General features: G+C 40.8%; 1 protein-coding gene across 1 annotated transcript in view; it reads left to right on the top strand.

Moving 5' to 3' along the window:
- Positions 1 to 2,431: 2,431 nt before the first annotated feature.
- The window catches only part of LOC144797914 (extracellular calcium-sensing receptor-like), a 187,946-nt gene continuing 165,776 nt past the window's right edge, over positions 2,432 to 24,601 (top strand). The window contains exon 1 of the mRNA XM_078668716.1: positions 2,432 to 2,689. Within this exon, the coding sequence (XP_078524842.1) occupies positions 2,432 to 2,689 (258 nt within the window). The remainder of the gene's footprint in view (positions 2,690 to 24,601) is intronic.

The following is a 24,601-nucleotide window of genomic DNA, read 5'->3' as shown; positions in this document are numbered from 1 at the left end:
GGGGAGGGGGGCTTACCAGTCAGGAGAGTTGAATGAGCTTGATCGATAGGGGTTTAATCGTTAGGTGTACTCGGACGGCGCGATCACCTATAGGAAAGTAAGGTGAGGGAGGTATTAGAGCCCCAACCAAGGCATAAGCTCCGTGAATTAAGTCAGGGGGCAGGTATTATTACTGGCTCCGAGGACAGATGCTGAATAGCAGTGTTCTGTCGATCCCACGTCCGGTGTTGGCTGTGGTGGTGGTGTGTTGGCTTTCTAGTTGTTTTACCTATGTCATCAAATGGAATGTTACCACACAGGATGACTGATTGGAATGTTATGCTCTGATGCTAGAGTCAGTTGGGAGATGAGGATTGAGCTGACTGGTGACAGCTCCTGGTGGGGATTTACCTTGGAATTATTCTTACTATCTTGAACTACCACCTCATGTCAAAATAATTAATAAATACATCTTTCTACAAGAACCTACGTGACCTGATCATCATTTACATCACTACAGGTGGGTTACTCGACTAAACTTAAGGGGGCGGGGCGGTGATTGCTCGTAGCTGGTTGGTGCACGTGGTGAGTAATGGAAAGAGAAGATAGACTAAGATGAACTAGTCTATTGCTTCCATGGTAATTGAAAGAGGACTCGCGGTGCATAGAGGAGGAGGAGGGATGGATTAAGATTGCAAGTCCCTGGCTATTCATAAGAAGGGGATTGTCAGCTGGTGTGTCCCTTGTGGGTGAAGGGAGTTAAGGAGGGGTTGAAGCTGATGACATACAACATTTACTTATCTGGAGTCAAATACATGCATATTTATAATCAGACGCAGCAAAGGAAAAGTGAGGAGATGTTATGTCAGAGATGTCCAATCCTCGAGGCGGTTAAGCCCTGCACTCAGGCTGTCAGTTTTCAATATTCATTTTAGTTCTTCTTTGCTTAGTATCTTTGAGATATCCCCTCCTCTAGGGGGTAGTTTTATCACAGAAATAATCGTCCAGCAAATGTCATTTTCATTGTGTCCATTCTGTTCAAAGTGTTCCACCAAAGGTGCATTTGGCGTTTTGCATCTGATCCTGCTCCGGTGTTGGGAGATTCGCAGGCGGATCTTCTGGGTAGTTTATCCTACGTATATTTTGTCACAGGGACATAAAATTGTATACACAACTATTTGAAAACATTCTTAATTCATTATTTACATCTCTAAATACAAATCTTTGCATTCAACTGTGAACTCACATACCACACAATTTCCGCATTTGGAGTGGCCCTTTAGTGGTATGAGGGACAAGTGATCAAGTAATGTGGGGTTGCGGTTTTTGCTACTTGGTAGAGCTGCGTGCACTAGATGATATCTAATGTTTTTGCTTTTCTTGAATGCAAACATGGGGATATCGGACACAGGCCTGGAAGCAGGATGGCCATCTAATTTTGTTACTAGGGCCGATTTTGAAAGAATCGGCCCCAGTAAAGAAACTGGCCCCCACCCCTTCCGGCCTCCAGGGGGATTGCCTGGTGCTCGGTATTGCCAGTACGGCCCATAGAGAACTAGCTGATAAGGAGGGCTTATTCATAAATGTGTGTTAAATGATCCAGAGTGTTGCTACACTTCAAAAGAAGATTTTTCTAGGGTTAGGAGATGGGCGAGCGTGTTAGGAAATGGGGAGATTTAAGATATTTCTGAGGCGTTAAAGAATCTCATGAGATGGAAGACAGGGTGTAGATGTCTCGTTAAAGATAGGAGTATTTTCTTTCATGGGATTAGTTGGGTTTCTAAATGTGGAGTCATTCTTACAAGATGGTTATCATGCAGATGTGAAGCATTACCAAGTATGAATGTGGCTTTTCGGGTGATTCAAAGGCTAATAAGATCAGGATGTGGGTTTGCAGTTGTAGTAAAGGCCTCTGATTTTTAGGTGACGCTTTGGTCAGTTATGCAACTGTGACCGGGAGTCATGAGGGGCTCCTAGAGTGCAAGGGCCAGAAGTCAATAAAAGAGCATACATGAATAGATTAATGCAATCAATAAGAAATTGATCAATTATAGGAACACAGAACTATTTTCATCTATTTTACTATTGCCCATTTTAAATGATGTCCACCCTTGTTCTTAGTGTACACTTTATATTTGGCTCTGCTTCCAATGTCTTTATTATTCCAGATGCTTTCTTATAACTTTAATTTTGTCTCTATGAGTTTTTTCTTTTACGTTTTCTTTGTTAAGAACACAACATGACTCTAACAAGGTTAATACTTTAATTTAACCACAAGCCCACAGTATGATGCCAAAGGGTACAGCTATAGATGAAATTGTATTAAACAACATTTACCTCTTCTGTGCCTCATTTTAAAGATTGTTGTCAAATACACTGTCATCTTTGAACATTGTATCTGCTCTCTACCTGTCTCAGGTTCAGTCTTCAGAATTATCAGTGGCTACAAGCCATGATATTTGCCATTGAAGAGATCAACAAGAACCCTGATCTCCTACCCAATGTCACCTTGGGCTTCCGGGTCTATGACTCGTGTGCTGTAACGCAGAAGGCTCTGGATGGGATGCTGTGGATACTTACACAGCAAGCAGGTCTTGCTCTGAACTACATATGCCAGGAAAAGCCTCAAATTGCAGCCATAGTCGGGCCAGACAGTTCAACACGCTCCATCGTGCTGGCGAGAATTTTGGGTTTACAACGATACCCTCAGGTATGTCTAAGAGACAAAAGAATTCCAATGTATTGCTGCACAACTCACAAAATGGATTGGATGCACGTGCAACTCAAAGTAAACATTAATTCCCTGTTTTATTCAAGGGATGCTATATAGTTCTAAGTCTAAACATGGAGATAGAGAGCAACATATTACATGGATAGACATTCTAGTTGGGAGGCCACACATGGCTGTGATTGCCTCCATCTGCAGCATGAAAAACATTTGCTTCAAAAAATATTCTACTCGATTCACTATTGCTTCTTAAAACTGAGTTACAGGCTGCTAGCTTCGTACAACATATTTATACAACAAGTCTATTTTCCTTTGCTCTTTCTTTTCCACTGTATATATAACTAGATCCAGTAGAAACCATTTTAGTCATATGCACTAGACGTAGGTGTAACTCGCATAATGTGCTGTCATTTAATTACTCAAGATTGTAGCAAATTGACAGATGATTATTGTCACTATTTTCTCATTGCAAAATGCACCCTCGTGTCCATAATGGACTCAAGAATGCATTTTAGACTAAGAAAATATCACTCAGTGTAACTGACTACTAACAGCAGCAGCCACTCGTCCTCGCTAAGTGTTTTGTTCCTGTGCTACTGCTGTAGGAATTTTGGGTCAAATTGCTCATAATTTCCTGAGCGGGCGCAATCATTTTGGGGCACGTTATCAAGAAACGGCATTACAATTATCGCCGCTTTAGCGGCAGGAAACTGCCGCTAAAGCATCGATAATGGGCTTGATAACATGCCCTTATGAATTCCCATGTTCTTGTGTGAACATGGGCTTCTATGGGAATTCTCTACGGCATATTATCAAGCCCATTATCGCTGCTTTAGCGGAAGATTCCTGGCGATAAACTTAAGTCCGTTCTTGATAATATGCCCCGTAATTTGTGGCAATTTCAAGAACAGTAACATGAAATTAACGACATTACTCTGAATACTCCAGTGTACTTAAAATTTCACAAAGGCCTATTATGCTAATTTTTTTTATCTTTGCCCTTTTCGAATGCATGAATATCCTCGACTACATTGCCAAACACAATATGATTTTATCTTTATGTTCATGATCCTTTAGATGGTATGTTTCCCTTTATACAGGCATTAAGTTTCTTAACACAATCATCTTTGAAATCAATATCAAACCTAATATGACATTAGTGCACAGAGATGGCTACCGGAAGGTCAAGCCTGTGAGCGGCTCCTGGGCCTGGGATCAGCTGTTTGCGAGTATCCCTAATTTGAATACCTCAGCACCACCCTAAAGCTAAAGGAAAACAAATTGATGAAATGTCATCAGTTTTACAAATATCATCTGTTCTACCACCCACCAGGAAACACATCCGCGTTCAGTGATCACTGATTTGATCTGCTCACGCACTACACTCCAACATCTTAATCCTAGGTGACTTCAGTCTCCACTGGAATAATGATAAGGACATAGTAATACAAGCATTAATCAAACTCCTACTCAGCAATGATCTTCCCTAACACTGCAAAGGACAAACCCACAACAGAGGCTTAACCGTAGATGCTATTGTAACCAAAAATGGAGTGATAAACATCAACTACATTCTCCCAGTCAACTTGGTAGACCACCACATCATTCTGGTATACATCATCCAAAAGGCAACTCCTCCCAACTAATCTAGGAAAACCCTCCAGTATTCTAGAAACCTCAATCTAATCCCTTTAACTGACCTGGAAGAAAAATTAGCTACTCTTCTCCCACCTACTACAGAAAACTTTAATACAGATGAGCTCACAACCCACTAGAACCTGACTATGAAAACTGCCCTGGACCAACTAGTCCCCCTGAAACTAGAAAGGGTCAGAGACACTCCCTCAAGATCCTGGTTCAACAAGGTGAAAAGAAGAACAAAAAGAACAACAACCACCCACCTCCAACTACATGTTGCATACAAGGAGTCAAATACACATATTAATAACACAGAATCCATTTGTGTATGGAAAAATCAAATTTATATCTTTATTTATAAATTCATAATCATAATCAATATTTTAGAACATAGTAACTTATCCTTGATGCTTTAACAACAGAAAACCATCTCACCCTCACAAACTAAAACTCTATATACTCACAAACGTCACTCATAGCTAACACATCTTCCAAAGACTCATTAAAACTGTCTTGTGCCATGTCTAAATGGTAAATAATCACCAATTATCCAAAGAAGATAAACTGGCCCCAATTTGAGTGCATGGTAAAGAATTAATTATTATACATTCTAACAAATTATTGGTGTGACAATCATTTACAAGTCTCTGTAGGGCATATCCTCGTACAATTTATAGTACGGTTATTCATACCCTTTATGTCAAGCAATTATATATGTTGTCTGAGAACATGGTGTTCCATTGCCATGTCAGAGAGGCAGTAACACAGGTGCTGATGCGTATTTCATAATAAAGTGGCCAGCTGACCACTCACACTGCAAAAGAATAACGTGACCATATACTTACCTTAACTTTAATAACACCTTCAATGCTACAGTGTATTTTTCTCCTACGCTGAAGATCCTAATTTCCCATTGTTCATGACAAGGCCAGCTCGTCATAAGCACAGCTCCAGTGGACCTGCATGACGAGCTGACCTTGTCATTAGCATCAACGTTTGTCCTTGCTTCCAAAAGAGCACCCAATGAAAAAAGTTGTTGAAGTGGCCTACTAAACCATCACCCATCACATTGCAAAACAGTGCAACCTATTGCCCATTTGAGTCAGTGTACATCACCATAGGTTTACTTGTCAAGGTAACCTTATGGCCCCATTTAGTTCCATCGGTAATACATTGAAAAAGTATGAATGAACACCTATTCTGACTAGGAAAGTCCAACACTACTTCACACGTAATATCTCTCAGGCACAGATATGTCTGGAATACAGATTTGAAAATCCGATACCGGCCAGACAAGGAGCCATGGTCTAGCACTACTGGAGAATGAGGGCAGCCGAAGACAACACATTGGCTCACCACTGCTGGGAGGAGGTTGAAAAACAATCAAGACAGAACCTGTCCATAGTTCGAATTTTAAAACATTAAACCTTGAGGAAGCCTAGCACACACCAATGCCATACTCCACATTCAAACAAATTACCACTAAAGAGATCAAACAAACATTGTTCAAACAGGTAGAGCTCTATTGGCCGGAAAAAGTCATGCATGGATGGTGATGCCAACTTACAAACTGTTGAAACCGCAACCATACCTACAAGAAGGCTTCTCAGATTATTATAAGCGGAAACTAACTTTACTAAGACCGGGGCTTATCATGACAAAGGATCTCACTCCAAAATGGCTACGGATCTGGTCAACTTCGGATTGCCACCTCTGTGGTAAAGGAGCAGAGTCTCTATTACACATACTATGCATATGCCCGGCTTTACACAATGAAAGGAAGATCCTCCTACAAACAGCCTTAAGGGAAACTCAAATAAGGACTTGCAGAGCGACTGTCATAAAATGCCTGAGCGGCTCCTCTGTCCAAATTTCTTGTAAGACTATTAAATTCTTGAATTGGGCAGCACTAGAAATCAAAACAAGGATTCAGGGTCAAAAGAACTTAGAACAAAGGACAAATGACCGGTATTCGAACATGAAGTCGGGCAGAGTCCTTTCCAGAACTTCTAATTTGCACTTTCCCTCACTCCCCTCCCACTCTTAAGCACATGTACTTTACTTGAAATTGGAGGCATAGATATGTCCATTCTTGAAACTAGCAGCTTGGAAAGAACCACTCAGTGATCAAAGAATTCGGAAAGAAAGACAGATGACCAGCACTCCATCAAGTATCGTGCTGAGTCCTTTCCAGAATGTTATCTTGCACTTTCTCTCTGTCCTTTTCTCCTGTTAGCACAAGCAATGTACTTGAAATAGGAGGAACAATCATGTCTACAACAAATTTCTTGTGGTCAAAGTACATCATAACACATTCTTGGCCTTGGGAATGAATTACACTATGTGTGGGGCATAAATACAAAATTGTTTTATTGAAGTTTTTTATCCAGTACACTTGTGTAACATTGTACATCTTATGGTGGTATGTTCCACCCTTTTATGATTTTAGGAAATCAAATAAAATATATATTAGTATTATTATTATTATTATTATCACTACTCTTTCACAAAACTAGATGTATTAAGGATGGCCACAATCATTATAGTCAAATTGTTCAGAAGACTTCCCACAGACTGCTAACAACAGGGATGGGGCAAGATATATCAAAAAAGGATGTAGCACATTGAAACCTGGGAAACCTAGAATCTAAAATTAGGATCAAAGAGATGTAGAAAGATAAGAACCTATATTATCATCAAACATTCACCTACTCTGCATCTGAAACATGGATACAATACTCTTTTTTACATTTTTATTGAAGCTGGAAATGTAAAACATAACCGTATAAACATATAAATATTGCATCATTGCTTCGAAAACGACAGAAGAAATCTCATCTAGGACAATTTAGACAAATTCATAACACATTAATAGTACACACAACAAGGATCAATTTAAACATTTACACAATACCTACAAAAACAACATAAAAGCAGTCTCCCCCCCTTGTTTTAATCAAAGTAGATACCCCATATCTTGAAACATTTCTTAATGCTTCCCATTCGTAGTGCGAAAATGCGTTCACTTTTCTTAACTAATTTTATCTTCTGACCTCACTCCAAGACCGAGGGAATCAAGTCGGTGCGCCATTTTTGCAATAGCAGTGATCTAGCTACTTCCATCGCTATATATAAAAATGTTGTCAATGAGTCCGTAAAAGAAAGGTCAGGATCAAAACCAAATAGAATTAATTTATCATTAACTGCCAATTGGATATTACACTCATGTTCCAAATAGCTGAAAAGATCTACAAAATACTTATAAACTTTTGGACAGCTCAACATAGTATGCGACCAATTGGCTAGTGGATGAATTGTACATCGAAAACATTGAGAGGACTGGTTTGCATACATTTTCGAAAGAGAATGAAGAGTTCGATACAATAACCATTTGCTGAAAAAGAGCATCCCACGCCTTTTTGCCACTTTCAATGTGCTAAAATTAAGTTTATTAATAGTTGACCAGATATGGGGAGACATCTCAAAATTCTCATGATCCGACCATTTCTTATTAGCTTTCAACTCAAGATCCACTCCCTTAGTTGAGGCTAGATATTTCTTCCAGACACCTGTTTTTTTATCCGATGTTCTAACCAGTAGTTCATCAACCAACTGGCTCTGTTCAATTAAAATCCTCTCTTTTACGAGCTCCACCAGGTTCCGCTCGTTCAGCAGGCCATCTATTGAATTTCACTAGCGCAGCTGATTATCAAACTGGAGTGCAAAGACGCTGGACAGTCCATCCGTCCAGGCAGTCCGCCATCGCTGAGGGTGGGGGCCGAGATCACCTGTGACTAAGCGGAGGCGTGTTCCTCCGCAGTCATCGGTAGTCGTACCGCTTACCCATGGATACTATACTCGAAAGAATTAAATTAAATGAATAGATGAGTGAATGAATGAAGGAAAGTTTTTAATGCAAAACTTACAATCATTTGCAATATGTCTTACATTGATATTAGCATAATTAAAATTCTGTAATGATTTCGCATTAAAATGATGTTGATTTTTTGTTCATTTTGTAAAGGTATCTTTTTAGCAGCATTGATTGATAGTGAATGTCTATTCCCTGTCTTGAGGCCCTCATATGGCAAGAAGGAAAGAAGATGATGACATCTATACAAACCGCCGCGTTTTCTAACTGGCTCTAGTTTAAAGTGCCCAGGTGCCTTGTAATATTGGGACTACATGAGAGTCTCTTCACTGCATGTTTACTTATTGTTTGTGCAAACCACACTAGTGTCATCAGGTCCTTCTTGCTCAGCACATCTGACATATACCTTCCAAATGTGGCCAATTCTGTTGATGCAGTGCAAGAGAACAATGCAGACACTGCTTTTTTGCATGTCTGAACCCCTTTAGAAAGATACATTGGTTTTAACAAGTTCTGACATGGTGGTAGCAGACCAGGAAACAACACACCAAATGCAGCTGGGACTCCATTCTGTACTTGCATATGCTGCACCTGTTTATTGGAGCCAGGTATTTCAATACTGGATTTAGTTATTTTATTGGAAGGGGCACAAGCCAGGCCCATTGAATATTTTTCTAAATATTTGCTCGCCAGTGCTTCCTTAACCCCTTGTGTGCTCATGACGAGACCAGGCCGTCATGAGTCCCAGTTGAGCTGTGCTCATGACGGCCTGGTCTTGTCTTAATGGCGCCGCTCCGCCGACGCATGGTTAATTCCCAGTCTGTGCGGGAGATTTAATCAGTGGGCGGGGTCAGGATGAGACCAGGCCGTCATGAGCACAGCTCCATGACTCATGACGACCTGGTCTCGTAAGGAGCACTGAAGCGCTGCGCTCACCCCCCGCCCCCCCGCTGCACCGTGGGGGAATTACCCCCAGAGGGAAGAGGTTAAGATATGGCTGTAATCTATAATCTTTGTATTTTGTAATCAATCTGGACAGGCCCCCCTTGGCTGTATAGTTTAATAAGTCTGCTTCCTATGATAATTGCTGAATTAGTCTGTTCAGTGCTTTTTTGATTGCCACATAACTTAGTCCTTGCTGGCCCCATTTTTGTGTGATCAGGCTAAGTGATCCAACCTTCTTTTGCATATATATTTTCCATGGGTTAGTTGTCCCTTCATAGATAGATTTAAGCATATTCTTTACGCTTCCAATCAGTGCTTTGAGAACTTGGTAGTAGTATTTTGCTATGGATACTTAGATACATTTGAAGGATTGCGTGGTCACTTGTTTTCTGCATTGCCATTGCAAATAGAGATATGTTTTGGCTAAGATAATTACACAGGGAAAATGTAGTCAATTGTTGTATGTAAACATTTCTGATGAGTTTGGATTTTGGTTTATATTTAATACCTCATCAGACGCGAATTTGTAGTTTTGTAAGAAGTTGTTGAAGACTTTCCCTGAGTGTGTTAGATGCATTGTTCCGCTTGTGTCAATTCCTTGATGGTGGCAATTGAAATCACCTATGTTCACCTTAGCAGTAGATGGATGCGTGCATAGAATTTCCTCCATTGTGGTGACCATGGATCTTGTTGGTTCTAGTTTTGCCTGGCTCTGAATGTTGAAGTACACATTTATTATTAGGGCTGTGAGATCTGTTGTGTGATTTATATAGGTCGACTCCCCACCAGATGGTTTGCCATACCATTGATTTCTGGTCGTTGGTTTGCAAAAGCCTGCAAAACCCTCCAAATACATGGGCTTGGTTGCGGAGGTTTCTTGTAGGAAGGCAATGTCCCCTCTTGCATAATCACCTAGGCAGATTCTTTCTTCAGTGCTCTCTGAATGCCAGCAACATTTCAGTATAAAATGTTTATGCCTGATTGTTTGACTTTATTAGCACTCTGGTTTCAGTTCTCTATGCCCATTTTTTGCTTAATATTATGCAATTCTTGGGGGACATCCCTGATATTAGGAACGGTAAGTAGCGTTCCCTATATCACCGCCTATCCAGTCATGTTGCTCCCCCTTTTAGCTCTTTAAAATGTGCCATGTGTTACTGTTCTTCAGTCAGTCGCACCTTCCTCAGGTCTCAACAGTATGCTCAAACTATTATAATTCTGAAACAATGCGAACATTGTAGTGACTCTCATGATGGTACCAGTAGGTTTTTCGATTGCAGGAAACAATCCCATGAAGAAGGGCACGGCCCAAAATGCATTGGGCATACCAATTGAAATATATGTTGGATATATAATTACCATTAAAGATAAAGATTTCAATAAACAAAATTGAAGAAAACTTAGAAGACGCTTGCTTGAACTTTAATTAACTTTTCTATTTGAGTGTACCCTGGGGATGTTTCCACCGTGTGGGATAACGCGAGTCTTGATCTTATATCCTAGCACATCCTGATTCAGAATTGACTTTGCTAATAATTCTGCTGGGACATGAGGGTGCTATCCCCAGGTCCTTCAGATTTGACATTTTGTCTGTTTCTTTAATCTTTTTTCTGCGTGCCTTGATAGCCTATTTACAATGTTTTCTGGTATTCAGGAACTTGAAGTTTCCTGACTCATACCTATCTCAATAATTGGCAAGTCATCTATCTTTATGGGGCAGGAGATTTATTTTACTGGTACAAGTTTTGAGGCGACCCATATTAGATCTTTTGCTTCCTTACCTAGTGGACTGTGCAATTGTAATTTGCAGCATTTTATTGAATCTGATCCATCCTGTAGTCTCAGATTTTTTTTTAACAATGAGTGCGTTTTTGTGATATTGACTGGAATTTGGGGAGTCTCTAGTTGTTTCATCTTCCACCATGCCTACTGCTTTTGTAGGTTGTACTACATATCCTTTTGGCAAGACTGAGCTTTTTGAGACGGGTCCTGTTATGACGTTGTTTGGGTTTTGCTGACAAGGTGGATTATGTTCCTTAGATCATTTATCATTGTTGACAGGAGTTCCAGGAGTGTTGTTAGTTTGCCTACAATATCATTGTAATGACACTTCCTGGCTTTAAGCCTCTTTTCTATATTTTCAAGTTTGGCAGAGGATTTTACAATTGCTAAGGCTATTGTTTGAATTATATCCATTTGGATTTCCAGTTTATGTGATTGCAAGGTGAGAGCATTAATTGCTGCTGTAAGAGTTGTGTTTATGCAGGACAGTCATTTATCTTAGCCCGTGAGGGATTGCTGTATGTTTTATCTGGTATGAAGATCAAAGAATTTGAACTTGACTAAAATCTTACTTGTGTGTCCATGCTTCCTGCCCTTGTTATAGCATGTCTGGGCTTTTCGTATCGCCTAGCCTCAACGGTGTTGAGATGACGGTGTCGAGCTAGCCACCGTCGATATCTTGTACAAATACTTCCACCTCTACCATTAATAATAACTTCATTTTCTGCTGTTGGTTTATAGTCTCTGAGGCTGTACAGAAAAGCTCCTGCTGGTTCATGCTACTCCAACTCTTAGGCAAGATAGCTTCCCTGGAATTTCGACTTGAGGATATTTTAATCGAAGAGATTATATTCATTTGAGCAGTTGCAATCTTCTTACTCTCTATTGTGCTGTTTTCCATTGTCTCTTTAGTAGGTTAAATCTCCTTTGTATCCATATCCATTTTAGGTGTGGACACTTTTGGGCCAATGGAGGACCTCTTATGATAGAAGTGGTTGTCCCTTTGGCTACAATTAGAAAGTATTCAGTGGGTGTCTTATGTCTCTGCCCCTGTGTGCTTTCCATTTAAACAATTATATTTAATGTATTTCTGCTTGTTGTGGGAGTCACCAATATTTTTTTTCTGTTGACCCTACTGCCTCTATGTTGTTCTTTGATAGTAGGGATTTGCTATTGTTTGAGTAGCTAGAAATGACCTCGGAGGCTTGTGTTCAGTTATCCTTCCTATATTTATATTGGTCTTTATTGATGGATATTTACTGTCCATTAGGTCTTTATTGATGGTCATTTACTGTCCATTAGGTCTTTGTTAATTGCCATTCGCTGTCTGTTGGGTTGATGATGGCACCCTGTTTTCTTGGGCTATAGACAAGCTTTTTTGATCTCTACTTTATGGCATCCACTTATACCGCGTACTGCCTCCCACCATTGCCGTTGCTCTCCTTTGTAAGAAGGCTCTGTGGGCTATCTTCCAACCCTCAGCAAAAGCCTGTTTTTTCCTCAAAATGGTGTTCACCCTATTACACTTGAAGACCAGAAACGGCTCCTGTAGTTTCCTAGCACTCTTTCCTATACCCACATCAGTGTTTTCTTTTCTGCTCATTTAGGCTCTTTAATAGTGTGTAAGTGGGATGTGAAATGAAATGAAGTTAAGTGAGGGAGCGAGGTCCTGTGTTTATTGTATATATCCCTCCCGTCTCTTGGTTAGTTTCAGGTGGTGATTGAGATGTCCACTGCTTTTGGCAGCTTCTTTTTGTGGGTGCCACTACTACTTTGAGAGGGATGCCCTAACATTAACCTTCATCCCAGACTTTGAGTTCAGGGCTGCTTCTAGACTATTAACTGCCATAAGGCTGCTTTGATCTTTTAATCTTTCTGTCTTTTAGGTGCTGTGGTCCTTCTGTGCTCTGTCTCTTGACTGTCTCAGGTCTGCTTTGCACAACTAGAGTAATAAATTTAGTAAAAGATGCAGACATAGTGCGTGTAGCGAGCGGGGCACTGTGAGGAAGCCCATAAGCCACACCAGGCACCTAGCTAGGACACCTCCATGGGCCCCTCAAGGCACACTCTCTGTAGCAGCTAGCAACAGCTGCTGCACTCACGCTCATGTGGGTTTTCTGGGATTTTGTTTTTACTAAACTCTCTTTTTTTTCCCCAGTCTGCGGGAGCTTGGGGTAGGAGCTGGGCTCCTTGCAGACCATATCTGCAATCCACCTCCACCTGCCAAGCCATTCTTAACCCAACTGGTACCAAACTGAGTCAGTGCCAATGCTAGTACTAACGCCAATATCGATGTCGCACTTGCCTGGTGTTGTTGTAAACTGAAGCTGGAGCCGGATGGAGGTACAGAGACATGGGGAACAGCTGCAGTGCATCCTGTTTCTGTGCAGCGATCCAGCTGAAGTCCTGAATTCCTAAACCGCTGGGGTCCCGAAACTGCTTTGGACCGATCATGGCAATGGTAGCGGTGGCGGCTGCTGCACCACACTCTGCTCCCTGCTGCTGTCCCTCGTCCAAGCGTGCTCTGCATGCTTTTTATGCTTTGTGTTACTCTCTCTGGAATATTGAGAGAAGTATCCCAAGGGCAGCAACATAGAAAAACACAATAGAGCTCAGTCCAGAATAAAAACAAAATCAAGCCATAAATTAGTCATGAAGACCTGAAAAGCATGGGCAAAAATGACATGTCACCTGCATTCAGGTTTGTAAAACAACACGAATAGCATACACAATGGGCAATGATAATGAACATCCTAGGATGGGTAATGAAGCATAAGAGAGTGGAAATTAAATGCCTGCTTACATGGGATGAAGGTCCAACACATTGACAAAACTGGCAAGTTTCTGTGTCACGATGCGGAAAGCACACAGTAGGAAAGTGCAGAGGCTTGGGTTATAATTCCCACAAGGACATTAGAATAGCTAATGAGTACACAAGAACTCCCCTGATGCAAACTGATGTGATGCACTTGGGGTTGGATCAGATTGGAAAAATGGCAGTAATCTTTAAAGGAGGTATATGTTATGAAATGCCCCTATCAGCACGAAGTGGGGGTTCCTATGTTGAAAAAAAAATAAAAAAACCAAGGGGGTAACTGCCAAAATGTAATTTGTTATGACAGAGAAAAAAGAGAGAAAGATCCCAAAACTTTGTATCAGAAGTTAAAGCAATAGCATGAGTCTAGAGATCTAAGATACATGGCGGCCATCTTGATAACCTCTTCAAGAGTTGACATGTAGAAGCCAGAAAAAGGTCAAGCTAGGGAAAGTGATTAGACCAAAAAATGCCTATTAATACACAGACCGAGGGAGGAAACACACACATATATATCTCAAAACTATACCCTTTTAGACATAGAGTGATGCATAACGTATGCAAAAAAGATGCAGAGAACTCTGGGTAGTTCTCAAGTTTAGGTAGAAAGCAGCTCCTGTATAGAACACCCTCAACACCAGTGACATTCTAGATCTACTCACCTCAAATGTCTGCTTTTCTATCAAAGCTTTTAAGCATAGGATTGGAACAGTGCAATCCACGTTGAGATAGAAAGGGGCAAAGTCTTTAAGCATAGGACTAGCACAGTGCTATCCATGCAGAGCTGCAAAATGATGAAAGCGTGTTACCACTCTTGGCACAGAATTACAGCTTTGAATTGGTAAAATAGCAACCAAGCCATCCTGAAATGAATAAAAACAACTCCTGACGTGTGTTTCACTCGAATTAGAGCTCTTCAGAGAGGTATAGATTCGTCCAGACACAAGTGAGCACACAGTATAGGTAAAAACAATACCCTTTCAGGCATAGAGTGAAGCATACATTATGCAAAAAAGAACCAAAGAACTCTGGGTAGTTCTCAAGTTATGTGGAAAACAGCTCCTGTATAGAGTACCCTCAACACCTGCTCACCTCAAATGTCTGCTTTCTATCAAAGTTCTTAATGATAGGATTAGCACAGTATTTCAAAAAGGGGGTGGTGGTGATGGACAGAGTATCTGAGTTAATCAGAACACTCCTACCCAGTCAACAGATCAGGGCTTGATCCATCACCGTTTTTTAGCTCACTGCACCATCCCCGTTCAGAACCTGGCTATATGCAAATTAGTCTGTCCCTGGCCCAGTGCATCATGGGAACAGGGCAGACCAAACTACCAAGCCAATTCTTCACTGGAAAGGAAACAAGCTTCCGGGGACCGGTTTCTGGCATTACAGCCGTCTTCGGCCCGGCTTGCTTGAATCCTGATGGTGCAGTGAGCAAGGGACTCATGTCTGAGCATACCCTTCCACACTTGTGGTGGCCAAAATATTTCAAAAAGGGGGTGGTGATGGACAGAGTATCTGAGTTAATCAGAACACTCCTACCCAGTCAACAGATCAGGGCTTAGCACAGTGACATTCACGCTGAGATAAAAATGGACAAAGTCTTCCGCCATTTCTACAGCAAAGTCTTTCAGCATAGGACTAGCGCAGTGTTGTTTCAACTTTAGGCGGAAAGCAGTTCCTGAGCACCCTCAACACCAGCGACACTCTAGATCTGCTCAACCCAAATGTATGGTTTTCTATCAAATTTTTAAGCATAGGATTAGCACAGTGCCATCTATATATATATGTATATTTTATACAGTGCAGGGACTGCCAAAAGGACTAGGGATGGAGGTCCGCTGATTAACAATATATAGCCACTATAGAGATACTCTGTCATTGAGGACCTTCGTAAAAAAATCCAAATAAAAAACTTCTCTTTTCTTTTTATAGGCGATGTTATCCCTATTGTGGATATTAGCTATTTTCTCCAAAATATTCCACCTTACATCCTTATCTGTGTGTCCAAGCTCAAGGCAGTGATCCACCAATGGGGCCTGTGCTTTTTTTTATAGTGAATTGCTGATTTGTGTTTACTGAACCTTGATCTAAACTCTCTTCCTGTCTTTACCACATAGCCCAAATTACATGTGCAAATGAAAAAATATACAATGTTGCTACTTTCACATTTTGTCATGTCATCAAGCTTGACTTTATTCTTACCATATGTAATATTGTCTAGAACAATAGCGCTGTCACATTCTTGGCATTGGCCACAGTGAAGATTCCCTCCAATGGGATTGTCACCCGAAATGGACTTCTGGGCACACTGAAACTGATGGTTAGGTCTGTCCCTGAACAACCTGTCCCACAAGTTCCAATTGTGTCTAAATCTAAAATCAGGTTTTCGTAATGTCGGGCATTCATCGCTAGTGTTCAAGATATGCCACCATCCATTAACTCTCACTAGAAACTCTGTTGGAATGGGTAAATACGATGTCAATTAGAACCATGATCTGTGCTGGCCCGACAATAAACCAATAAATGCAATGTCAATGTATGCGACAACCTGTGGCCATAGGAGAATGTCAATGCCCATAAATGCAATGTAATTGAAATGCCATAATAATAAAGAAACAGTCTTGTTGACTATCCCCCTCCTGACATGTCTACACCTCATCATTAGGAACAGTGACTCCCCCACGGGTCTTGATTTGACCAAAGTTTTGGAGAACAGGCACTATTTGCTCCCAGTTCCTTTTCTCCTTTTTTAACACTAGTGTAAGCATGGCAGTAAAGCAGAGGAACTTCTTTTCCTCATAACTTTCCTTTTTCTTACAACTCTCTCAAGTTCACATCCCTAACACACATACAGCCATGGAAGAAAACCAAGGTCTCAGCTTTGGCAAAGACATCATTTTGGGAATACTAAAAACACCCTCACTATTAGGGGAAGACGGGGGTACACCAATCAGCAGCAATCAGAGTGATTGGAATTCAGTTGCAGCTATTAAAAAGCAACAGATTAAAATAGCATTTCATGGTGCAGTGTTGGCCAAATATCTAACGACAAATATAGCACAAAATGGATTAATAGAGACCACAGCCCCTCAACTGTTCCTGGAAGATATCATCTTCAAATGCAAGTGGAGCCAGATAGTGTGGAAATGTACCTGTGACTGGTTAGTTTTAATCATCAATGCCACCAAACGCCTGTAAGATACCCTGATTATTAGGATCAACACCGCCAAGAATGCGCTTAAAAGAGGGATCTATTCAGAAAATGGGGCAGCAAGGGGTTTTGTTTGAGGTTCTTAGTTTCAGCCAATGGGGGACTCCAATAAATTAGGTACCCACACTACTATCAGTTAGTGGTTGAATATGATTTCACTAATCCAAATCAATAATGTTACAACACTAACAAAATTAAAGAATACAATAACCAGGTTTTTAAGTCAAAAGATTATTATTTTCTTAACAACAGGGAAATTAAATCAAAGAAGTAAAAAGGGTACTGTAAAATGCATTTGGAATATAAAAGAAGCGTCCTATATACTCCTATAATACATCTCAAAGTGAGTCTACACTGCTAACAAATAATGACACAATGATTTCAGATCAAGAAAGTAAATGAAAATCAATGGTGATTAATAAATATCAAGCAGGATTAGACTTCGTAGTCGACGTTTCGGTCTTTGGGAGATTGTTTCATAAGACCATCATCAGGACTTGAGCTTTGTGCATTATAAATGATGACCCTAAGAAAGAATTCAGATTCTGAAACAAACACTTCCCATGCGGGTCAGTGATGCTAGTTGGAACTAATCGACAAGGCTCTGCCGAATATTAGATCCGGAGCTTCAAGGCAACATAAATGCTTGTATATAAAGTTCAAAAGCACAGCAGAAGAAGTCCAAGTATCAACTGTGGATATGGCTTCAATAATAGCTGGTAGAGAATCACGATTTGTAAGGTCGAGAAAACGAAGCAACAATCGTTGACGACGTCGGCAGTAACAGCGTATTTTTAGACACAGCATTTATGTTGCCTTGAAGCTCCGGATCTAATATTCGGCAGAGCCTTGTCGATTAGTTCCAACTAGCATCACTGATCCTTAATTATGATTTACACCTGTATACCATGACTTACCAATTCCTTGTCACTTCTAATTTAATTCCTTAGACTAGTGGATCAGGATGTTAGAATAATAGGTAGAAAAATAACAATATCTCTAATTTCATGAAATAATCACGGACTCAGGAAAGTTTTTAAACACTTTATCTATGCAATATTTTGTGAGTCAAATACAAGAACAGAGCAGCTAATGACTTTTCAAGCAGAAATATAATGATCAAAATCTTTAGAGACTTGGGGCCCGATGTAGGTAAATCTTTTTTACCACTTCTTAAATACCAATTCATACCGAATCGGTATTTAAGAAGTGGTAAAAAAGAGGAGGGCAGATGTAGGTAATTGTATTTTTACAATTACCGAATCGGAAGGATTCGGTATTTACCGATTCGGTAAATACCGATTCGGTAATGCCCATTGATTCCTATGGGCATTGAAGCCCATAGGAATCAATGGGCATTACCGATTCGGTATTTACCGAATCGGTAAATACCGAATTTTGCAAGGGTGCAGGGGGTGTCACTTTGACACCCTCTGGCACCCCAATTACAGGCATGTGTGCCATGTGGCAAACATACATGCCCTAAGGGCATGTCTGTGTGTCACATGGCACAGGTGTGCATGCACAGATGTGCATGCACACCTGGATTCGGTATTTCACCACCCAATTGGATTGGGTGGTAAAATACAGAATCTAAAAGGCCTGTAGCACTGGAAACAGTGCTACCTACATCAGGAATTTTCCGATTCGGTAAAATTACCGATTCGGTATTTTACAGAATCGGTAAATTTACTGATTCAGTAAATTTACCGATTCTGTAAAATATAGCCCCCTACATCTCAATGACCCATTTACCGGTCGGTAACGGCCGAATTCGGCCGTTACCGACCGGTAATGGCCACCTACATCGGGCCCTTAGTAATATTTCTAGCCATTGGTACCTAGGAAGGGTGAGAAAGGCAAACGGTACAAAGACATACCACACATATTTATATTTACGTAGAATGGTGCAAAGACCAACCCCTGGCCAAGGTCTTTTGGAAAAAGAAGGGCTCCCGATCAATCAGGTGCCAACAGGTCAGGACAGGTGCAGGACAGGACAGGTAACCTCCGGTAAGCGCAATGCCTGTGTCACACCATTCTCTACAGCTACTCTTTTTCCCCTTCTTGCTGACAGAGTCTTCTCCTGAATCTTCTTTTAGAGTGCTCGACCAGCCATCTGAGTTCTGCGGCATCCACGACCTCCTTCAGCATATGTTGGGTCAGTGACAGGTCTGTGACAAGTCATACAAATTAACTAACTACGCCTACCTTAATTATACCATTTTCAGGGTATGTACCACCCCCTAATGTTGCAAATTCTGTGTATTCCCTGCATTAGATTGGTCAAAAGACGGGGAGAAGTAATTTTTCCATTGTTCAATTGATTAAGGTTCCCACCCATAATTTACTTTCCCATGATTTTATTCCACCCAACAATATTTATTTCAATTCATATACAATGTATTAAATGTATTCAGTTTCATCCTTTTCTTCGGGTCAAGAGGAGATTTTCCCAGGCGCATTGCGGGTAAAATGAGCTTTGGCAGTCATTCAATGACAGGGCTACAAGGTTTTCACTGTTGGAATGTACATGTACAGCAAATTCAAAATGGAGTTTTCAGACACCCTTCAGGCCCAAACACGAGCTAATAATAAAGTCGAAGAAGGACATATTAAAATACGGAAATAAATGGATGCACCCTATACCATCTATTTTTATTTTATACCTAATATTTTATTTTACCTATAGCATTAATGGTTGAGCAAGATACTCAAGGTTTAGTTCAAGCAAAAGCATATGCATTAGCTTGTGAGATTTGAAGCGGACATCTTTGGCACTACTGCGCATCTGCAGAGAATTCCCTCCAGAAGCAAAGAGCATCATACTACGTAGATGTGGTAGACGCATGCACAGAAGGGTTCCTGCATTTTTGGCGGGCATTTTAAGACACTCGGGTTACTGTTAGTAAAAGCACATAGGTAAGCTTCCCCTAGATGACTAAATATGTCATGTAATGCAGTTATTAGTAAATACAAACATGTTGATTAGGTCATTACAGGTTATTCGAGAGGTCTGAATACAAGCAAGTTCCTTTACATACGAAACCTTGCTCCATCACCAATGTACGGATATCAGCCACTCTCATTCTCAGGACCAACACCATTGTTGTGTCCAGGATTTCATGGACCTCAACAACCATACCAACTGTCTTTCCAACACCCCAGTCACCAACATTTTTGGGGCAGTGACAGGGGTAAAGGAAGAAGAAGAAGGCAACACAAACAAATACACTGGCAAGAGATGGACACACAATGGCAAATCAGGAGCCAACCCCCCCAAAACTAACTGAGAACCTTTGAAACAGAATCCTCACAAATGATGAAAAAGCGGTCTAAAAAAAAAGCTTGATTTTGTTCCAACACCAAGGGAAGACAAGTTTAGACTAACAGGGGAATGAAATCACTTTTTTAGGAAGATTCAATTATATTCCCTTTTTCTTCACAAGAAAGCCCGGATCACTAGAAACAGGACTACAGACACCCTCTGAATTTATACACACTGCAGCTATGACACGCAGAAAAATTCTCACTTTAGAGAAGGTAGTGCTCAAAGAATCCAGTGCTTTCAGACCACACTGATCTTACAGCAACCTTCCTGCAAGAAAAAGAAGAGCACTGATAACTTTGTCAGATGACTTCAGATCACAATAAATCTAGCTGATAAAGGGGGTGCGACTGTGATAGTGAACCCCAGTGATTACGACCAGGAGTGTATTTGGCAACTGGCAAACACAAAATACTGTAGAAATTGGAAATGGATCCCACAGATAAATTAATGACAAAGTTCAAATCCACAATCTCCACAGTGGAAACACAACAATGGATCTCCCAGCATGAAGAAGAGTTACTCGTGAATACCTCCTGTATGACACCCTACTTCTATGGATTACCAAAAATATATAAGGGTGTCCGCCCCCCAACCATAAGACCATTCATCTCAGTTATTGGATCCCTCTTGGAATCTCTCACTCAATTTTGTGATCATGTTCTTCGACTTTGGTTCAACACATAACCTTATATTTTAAAGACTCTAGGGATGTCCTCAATCTGATCACCAATGTGGAACATCCAGAGGAGGTCAACATTCTATTGACCCTCGATGTGGAAACCTTGTACACCAACATCCCACAGGATGAAACTATCGATGTGATTGATACCGGCCTCAGAACAGCAACGCTGACTACCAACACACCAGTTAACTTTATCATGGAATGCGCCATATGGCTTTAAAAAAACACTTCTTCAAGTACAAGTCGCAACTATGCCATCCGGTACAAGGCACTTTGATCAGCAGTACCTTTGTCTGACCATGGCCTGTATGTAAATCAATTCACCCCACCAAATACAAGATACTGCTAAACGCCCTAGTAGGTGTGCAGGTGCAATAGCAGTATTTTGAAAGTACTGGTCACGTTAATCAAGCTGGCTGTATTGTTATTCAAGAAGGAAGTGCATGTGTTCATACAGCTCAGGCTATCACTCTACCCTGAGTACAAGTGCACTCTTTAGAGCACCAGAGGATGTTATTTCTATAACAAACAAATGCGCAAGATGGAAATTAACTGTTTGTCTTGTCATCTCTTTTATGTTTTTTATTGTTTGTTTTTATCTACAGGTGCAATCTGGTTTCTCTGAATAAAGAACATCACTCCTGAATGCACTTTTTTCACCATTTTTCACTTTCACGTTCTCAGGCTAGGGTGGGCCTTAGCGCGCCCATTCCGCTGAGGTATAGTCTTTTTTGCCCTGATGAATGCCTGGGAAATTATACCACCAGAGCAGAAAAATGTCGACCCCACTCCATAGGAAATAGCTGAACAATTTATTCAGCCCCTTTTCCCTGATTCTGTTTTTAGTGTGTCTGATTGGCCATTTAATAAAGTTTTTGGGGACACAATCCAGACATTTTTAAACACTTCATTACACCTTCACTTGTCATCACAATATCCAGCTACGCCGTAATTCTGGCGTTGCAGCACACTGGGGAGGCACTCCGCCTCTCCCGGTGGGGCTCGATGATGAAGCATGTCACCAACTACGTTGGTGAGTGAGGGCCTTCTAAAAGAATCTAGAAAGATTCTTCATGCTCGCCTTTCTTGTTAGAAGTCACACTCTTTTGTTGTTTATACTATGTTTTAAAGACTCTGTTGAATAAAGGAAGACACTTTGGGAAGAATATTTTGTGGACATGTATTTTATATAATCCGTGGTCCAATTTGTTACGTGGTGCATCTGTGCTAATGAGTAAACACTTATAAAATGTGTTCCAGTCTCAATAAAAAGTGGTTTCACTGCTTCCCTCTATCCTTGTTAAGTAACACAACCAGCAGCGATCATCACCACACACCTCACCGCATTGAAACAGGAAGACTAATGGGAACATGCATCTCCATGACCCAGACAAAATCAAGTAGAGAATTGAGCTGCTAGGTACTTGTGGATGAGCTGTGTGTTTACCTTTATGGGCTAACTAAGACTCTAAAGTTTTGAAGTGCCTGGGGATAGATACCAACCTACCCTACCAATCCCATCAGCCAGAGCAAGATGTTTACATCTGCAACTCTATATGGAAGTGGAAGCAGGCCAAGTTTGGAGAGCCCTATTGAGTAACATTCTCAACACCAACCGCATTCAAGTTGGAAAGATGGGAAGTTTGGGTCCACCTCGCTAATGTTGACCGATGCCATGAGCAAGGGCGTACCTCCCCGACTAACTACCAAATATCTAAGGCTCGTCCAGCCACCCAGAGGTTAAGAGTGCTGTCCCCACCACAGCTAAGAGGGGGAACCCAGAATACAAACAGTATTAAACCTGTTTTACATTCACTACTCCCCTAAAATTCTATCACCTCTTAAAAATATTTAAAACTCACCATCCTCCTAAAACCTCAGCACTTTCTTTTCAGTACCCCAGAAGAAGATTTTACTCACAGTTTAGACCATCCAGCCCACCATTAAAATGTAAATGCAGGTATTTTCCAGACAACATCCTAACAATGTGTTTTTTTCAAACTAACTATATAACCGCAGCTCTTATCATACAGGTCTATGATCGAGCTGAAAGTGCACCAACACTGACGCAGCCTTCCGCAGTTCTTTATTCTTTCGAACAACTTTTCAAAAGACTTTCTTTCACAAGGGCAATCGCTCAAGAAATACAGATACACTGACTTTTGCAACAAGCCCATGAAAGACATTGTTTTCTCTGCAACAAACTAAGAAACCTCGGACGACTAGATGACAGACACCACACCCTAAAATGATCTCTACAGGCAACTGAAATTTCAATACAATAAAACCTAGATCCCTGCTGGGTCATCCTATTGGCTGCCCATATATCATTTCTGAATAGGGATCAGCACCCCCTCACTTGGCAAATCCAATGCATGTACTTATTTATCAGCATGTTCTCATCTTCTTTTGGGGCAAATGGTAAGAGTTTGGGATCATTGGTAAAAAAATCCTGTTTCCAACTGGGGGCAGTTTGTCTGAATGGCCAGGGAGGTTTATTTCAAATTTACATGTGCATCTTACAAGTCGTCACCACCATTATTTGTTGACTGATGTTGCAGATATTACACTTGCTTGCTAGGTGGTCTTGCAGTCATAAGGATTGTAGTATGCTCCACCCCTCCTCTTGTTAGCATTTTTCATGATGTGTGATTTTATTCTCTATATATGAAAGCCTTTCTATGAGAATTTGAGCCTTCACTTAAAGGTTAAGATCTAAATGAGTGTGTACTCTAGAGAAAACTTTAATCAGAACATGATTCAGGGCGATCGATAGACTGAGAAGCAAGGCTTTTAGATCCCGAACCTCTCCTGGACTGCCCCTAATATGTTGACAAAACTGTGAAATAACGCCCTCATTTTGGTCATAAGATTGGACAGCCCCAAATCAGAGTCTCTGTGCTCCTTATTTGACAGCAGGTATGCCAAAAGGGAGAATCAATTAGAACACAAACATTTAATCGGGAGTGAAATTAGAAGGTTGGATTGTCTGTTGTGACCTCCTCAATATTGGATGCGGGAGAATTAGGGTTGGATTTGATAGATTTGCCGGATGAAGGAGCTGACAGGTATTTTGCAATTGTGTTTGCCTTGTCTTGTGGTTTGGATGTTATCTCTTGTTTCCCGCAAAATTTCCTACAACATTTCCTCTATGGGATTACTCTCTTACAGGAGACTGTATTTGGGTCTGTATTAGGGTCATTATGTTGGACACTAACACATTTTGGGGGATATTTACAAGAAGTGGCAAAATGTCCCTTCCTGCACATAAAAAATCTTTAAATGTCGGTTTGTCACTTCTAAGTGTGCTTCTTAATGCAGCACACATGGAAGTTACAAAATGTAATTATTTTAAGGATTGTTTATGTGCAGGAAGGGTCACCTTCCTACACATAAAAAATCAAGGCATTTTGCTTTATCCATGTAGCACACATGGACCAAAAAAAAAAACGAGGAGAAATAAAGCATTGCTCCTCCTTTTGGAGCAAAGACACACAGAAATGTCAGGAACTGCCCAGAAACTGCACACACACACACACTTTCTGACTTACTTTCTCCCTTAGCAAACCACTGACTCCATCCACAGTCAAATTACTGTTAGCTCAGATGAGAG

The sequence above is a fragment of the Lissotriton helveticus genome, chromosome 12 (assembly GCF_964261635.1).
Source record: "Lissotriton helveticus chromosome 12, aLisHel1.1, whole genome shotgun sequence".
Classification (NCBI taxonomy): Eukaryota; Metazoa; Chordata; class Amphibia; order Caudata; family Salamandridae; genus Lissotriton; species Lissotriton helveticus.
Note: the sequence above shows the minus strand (reverse complement) of the source record. Positions and strands in the feature narration are given on the sequence as shown.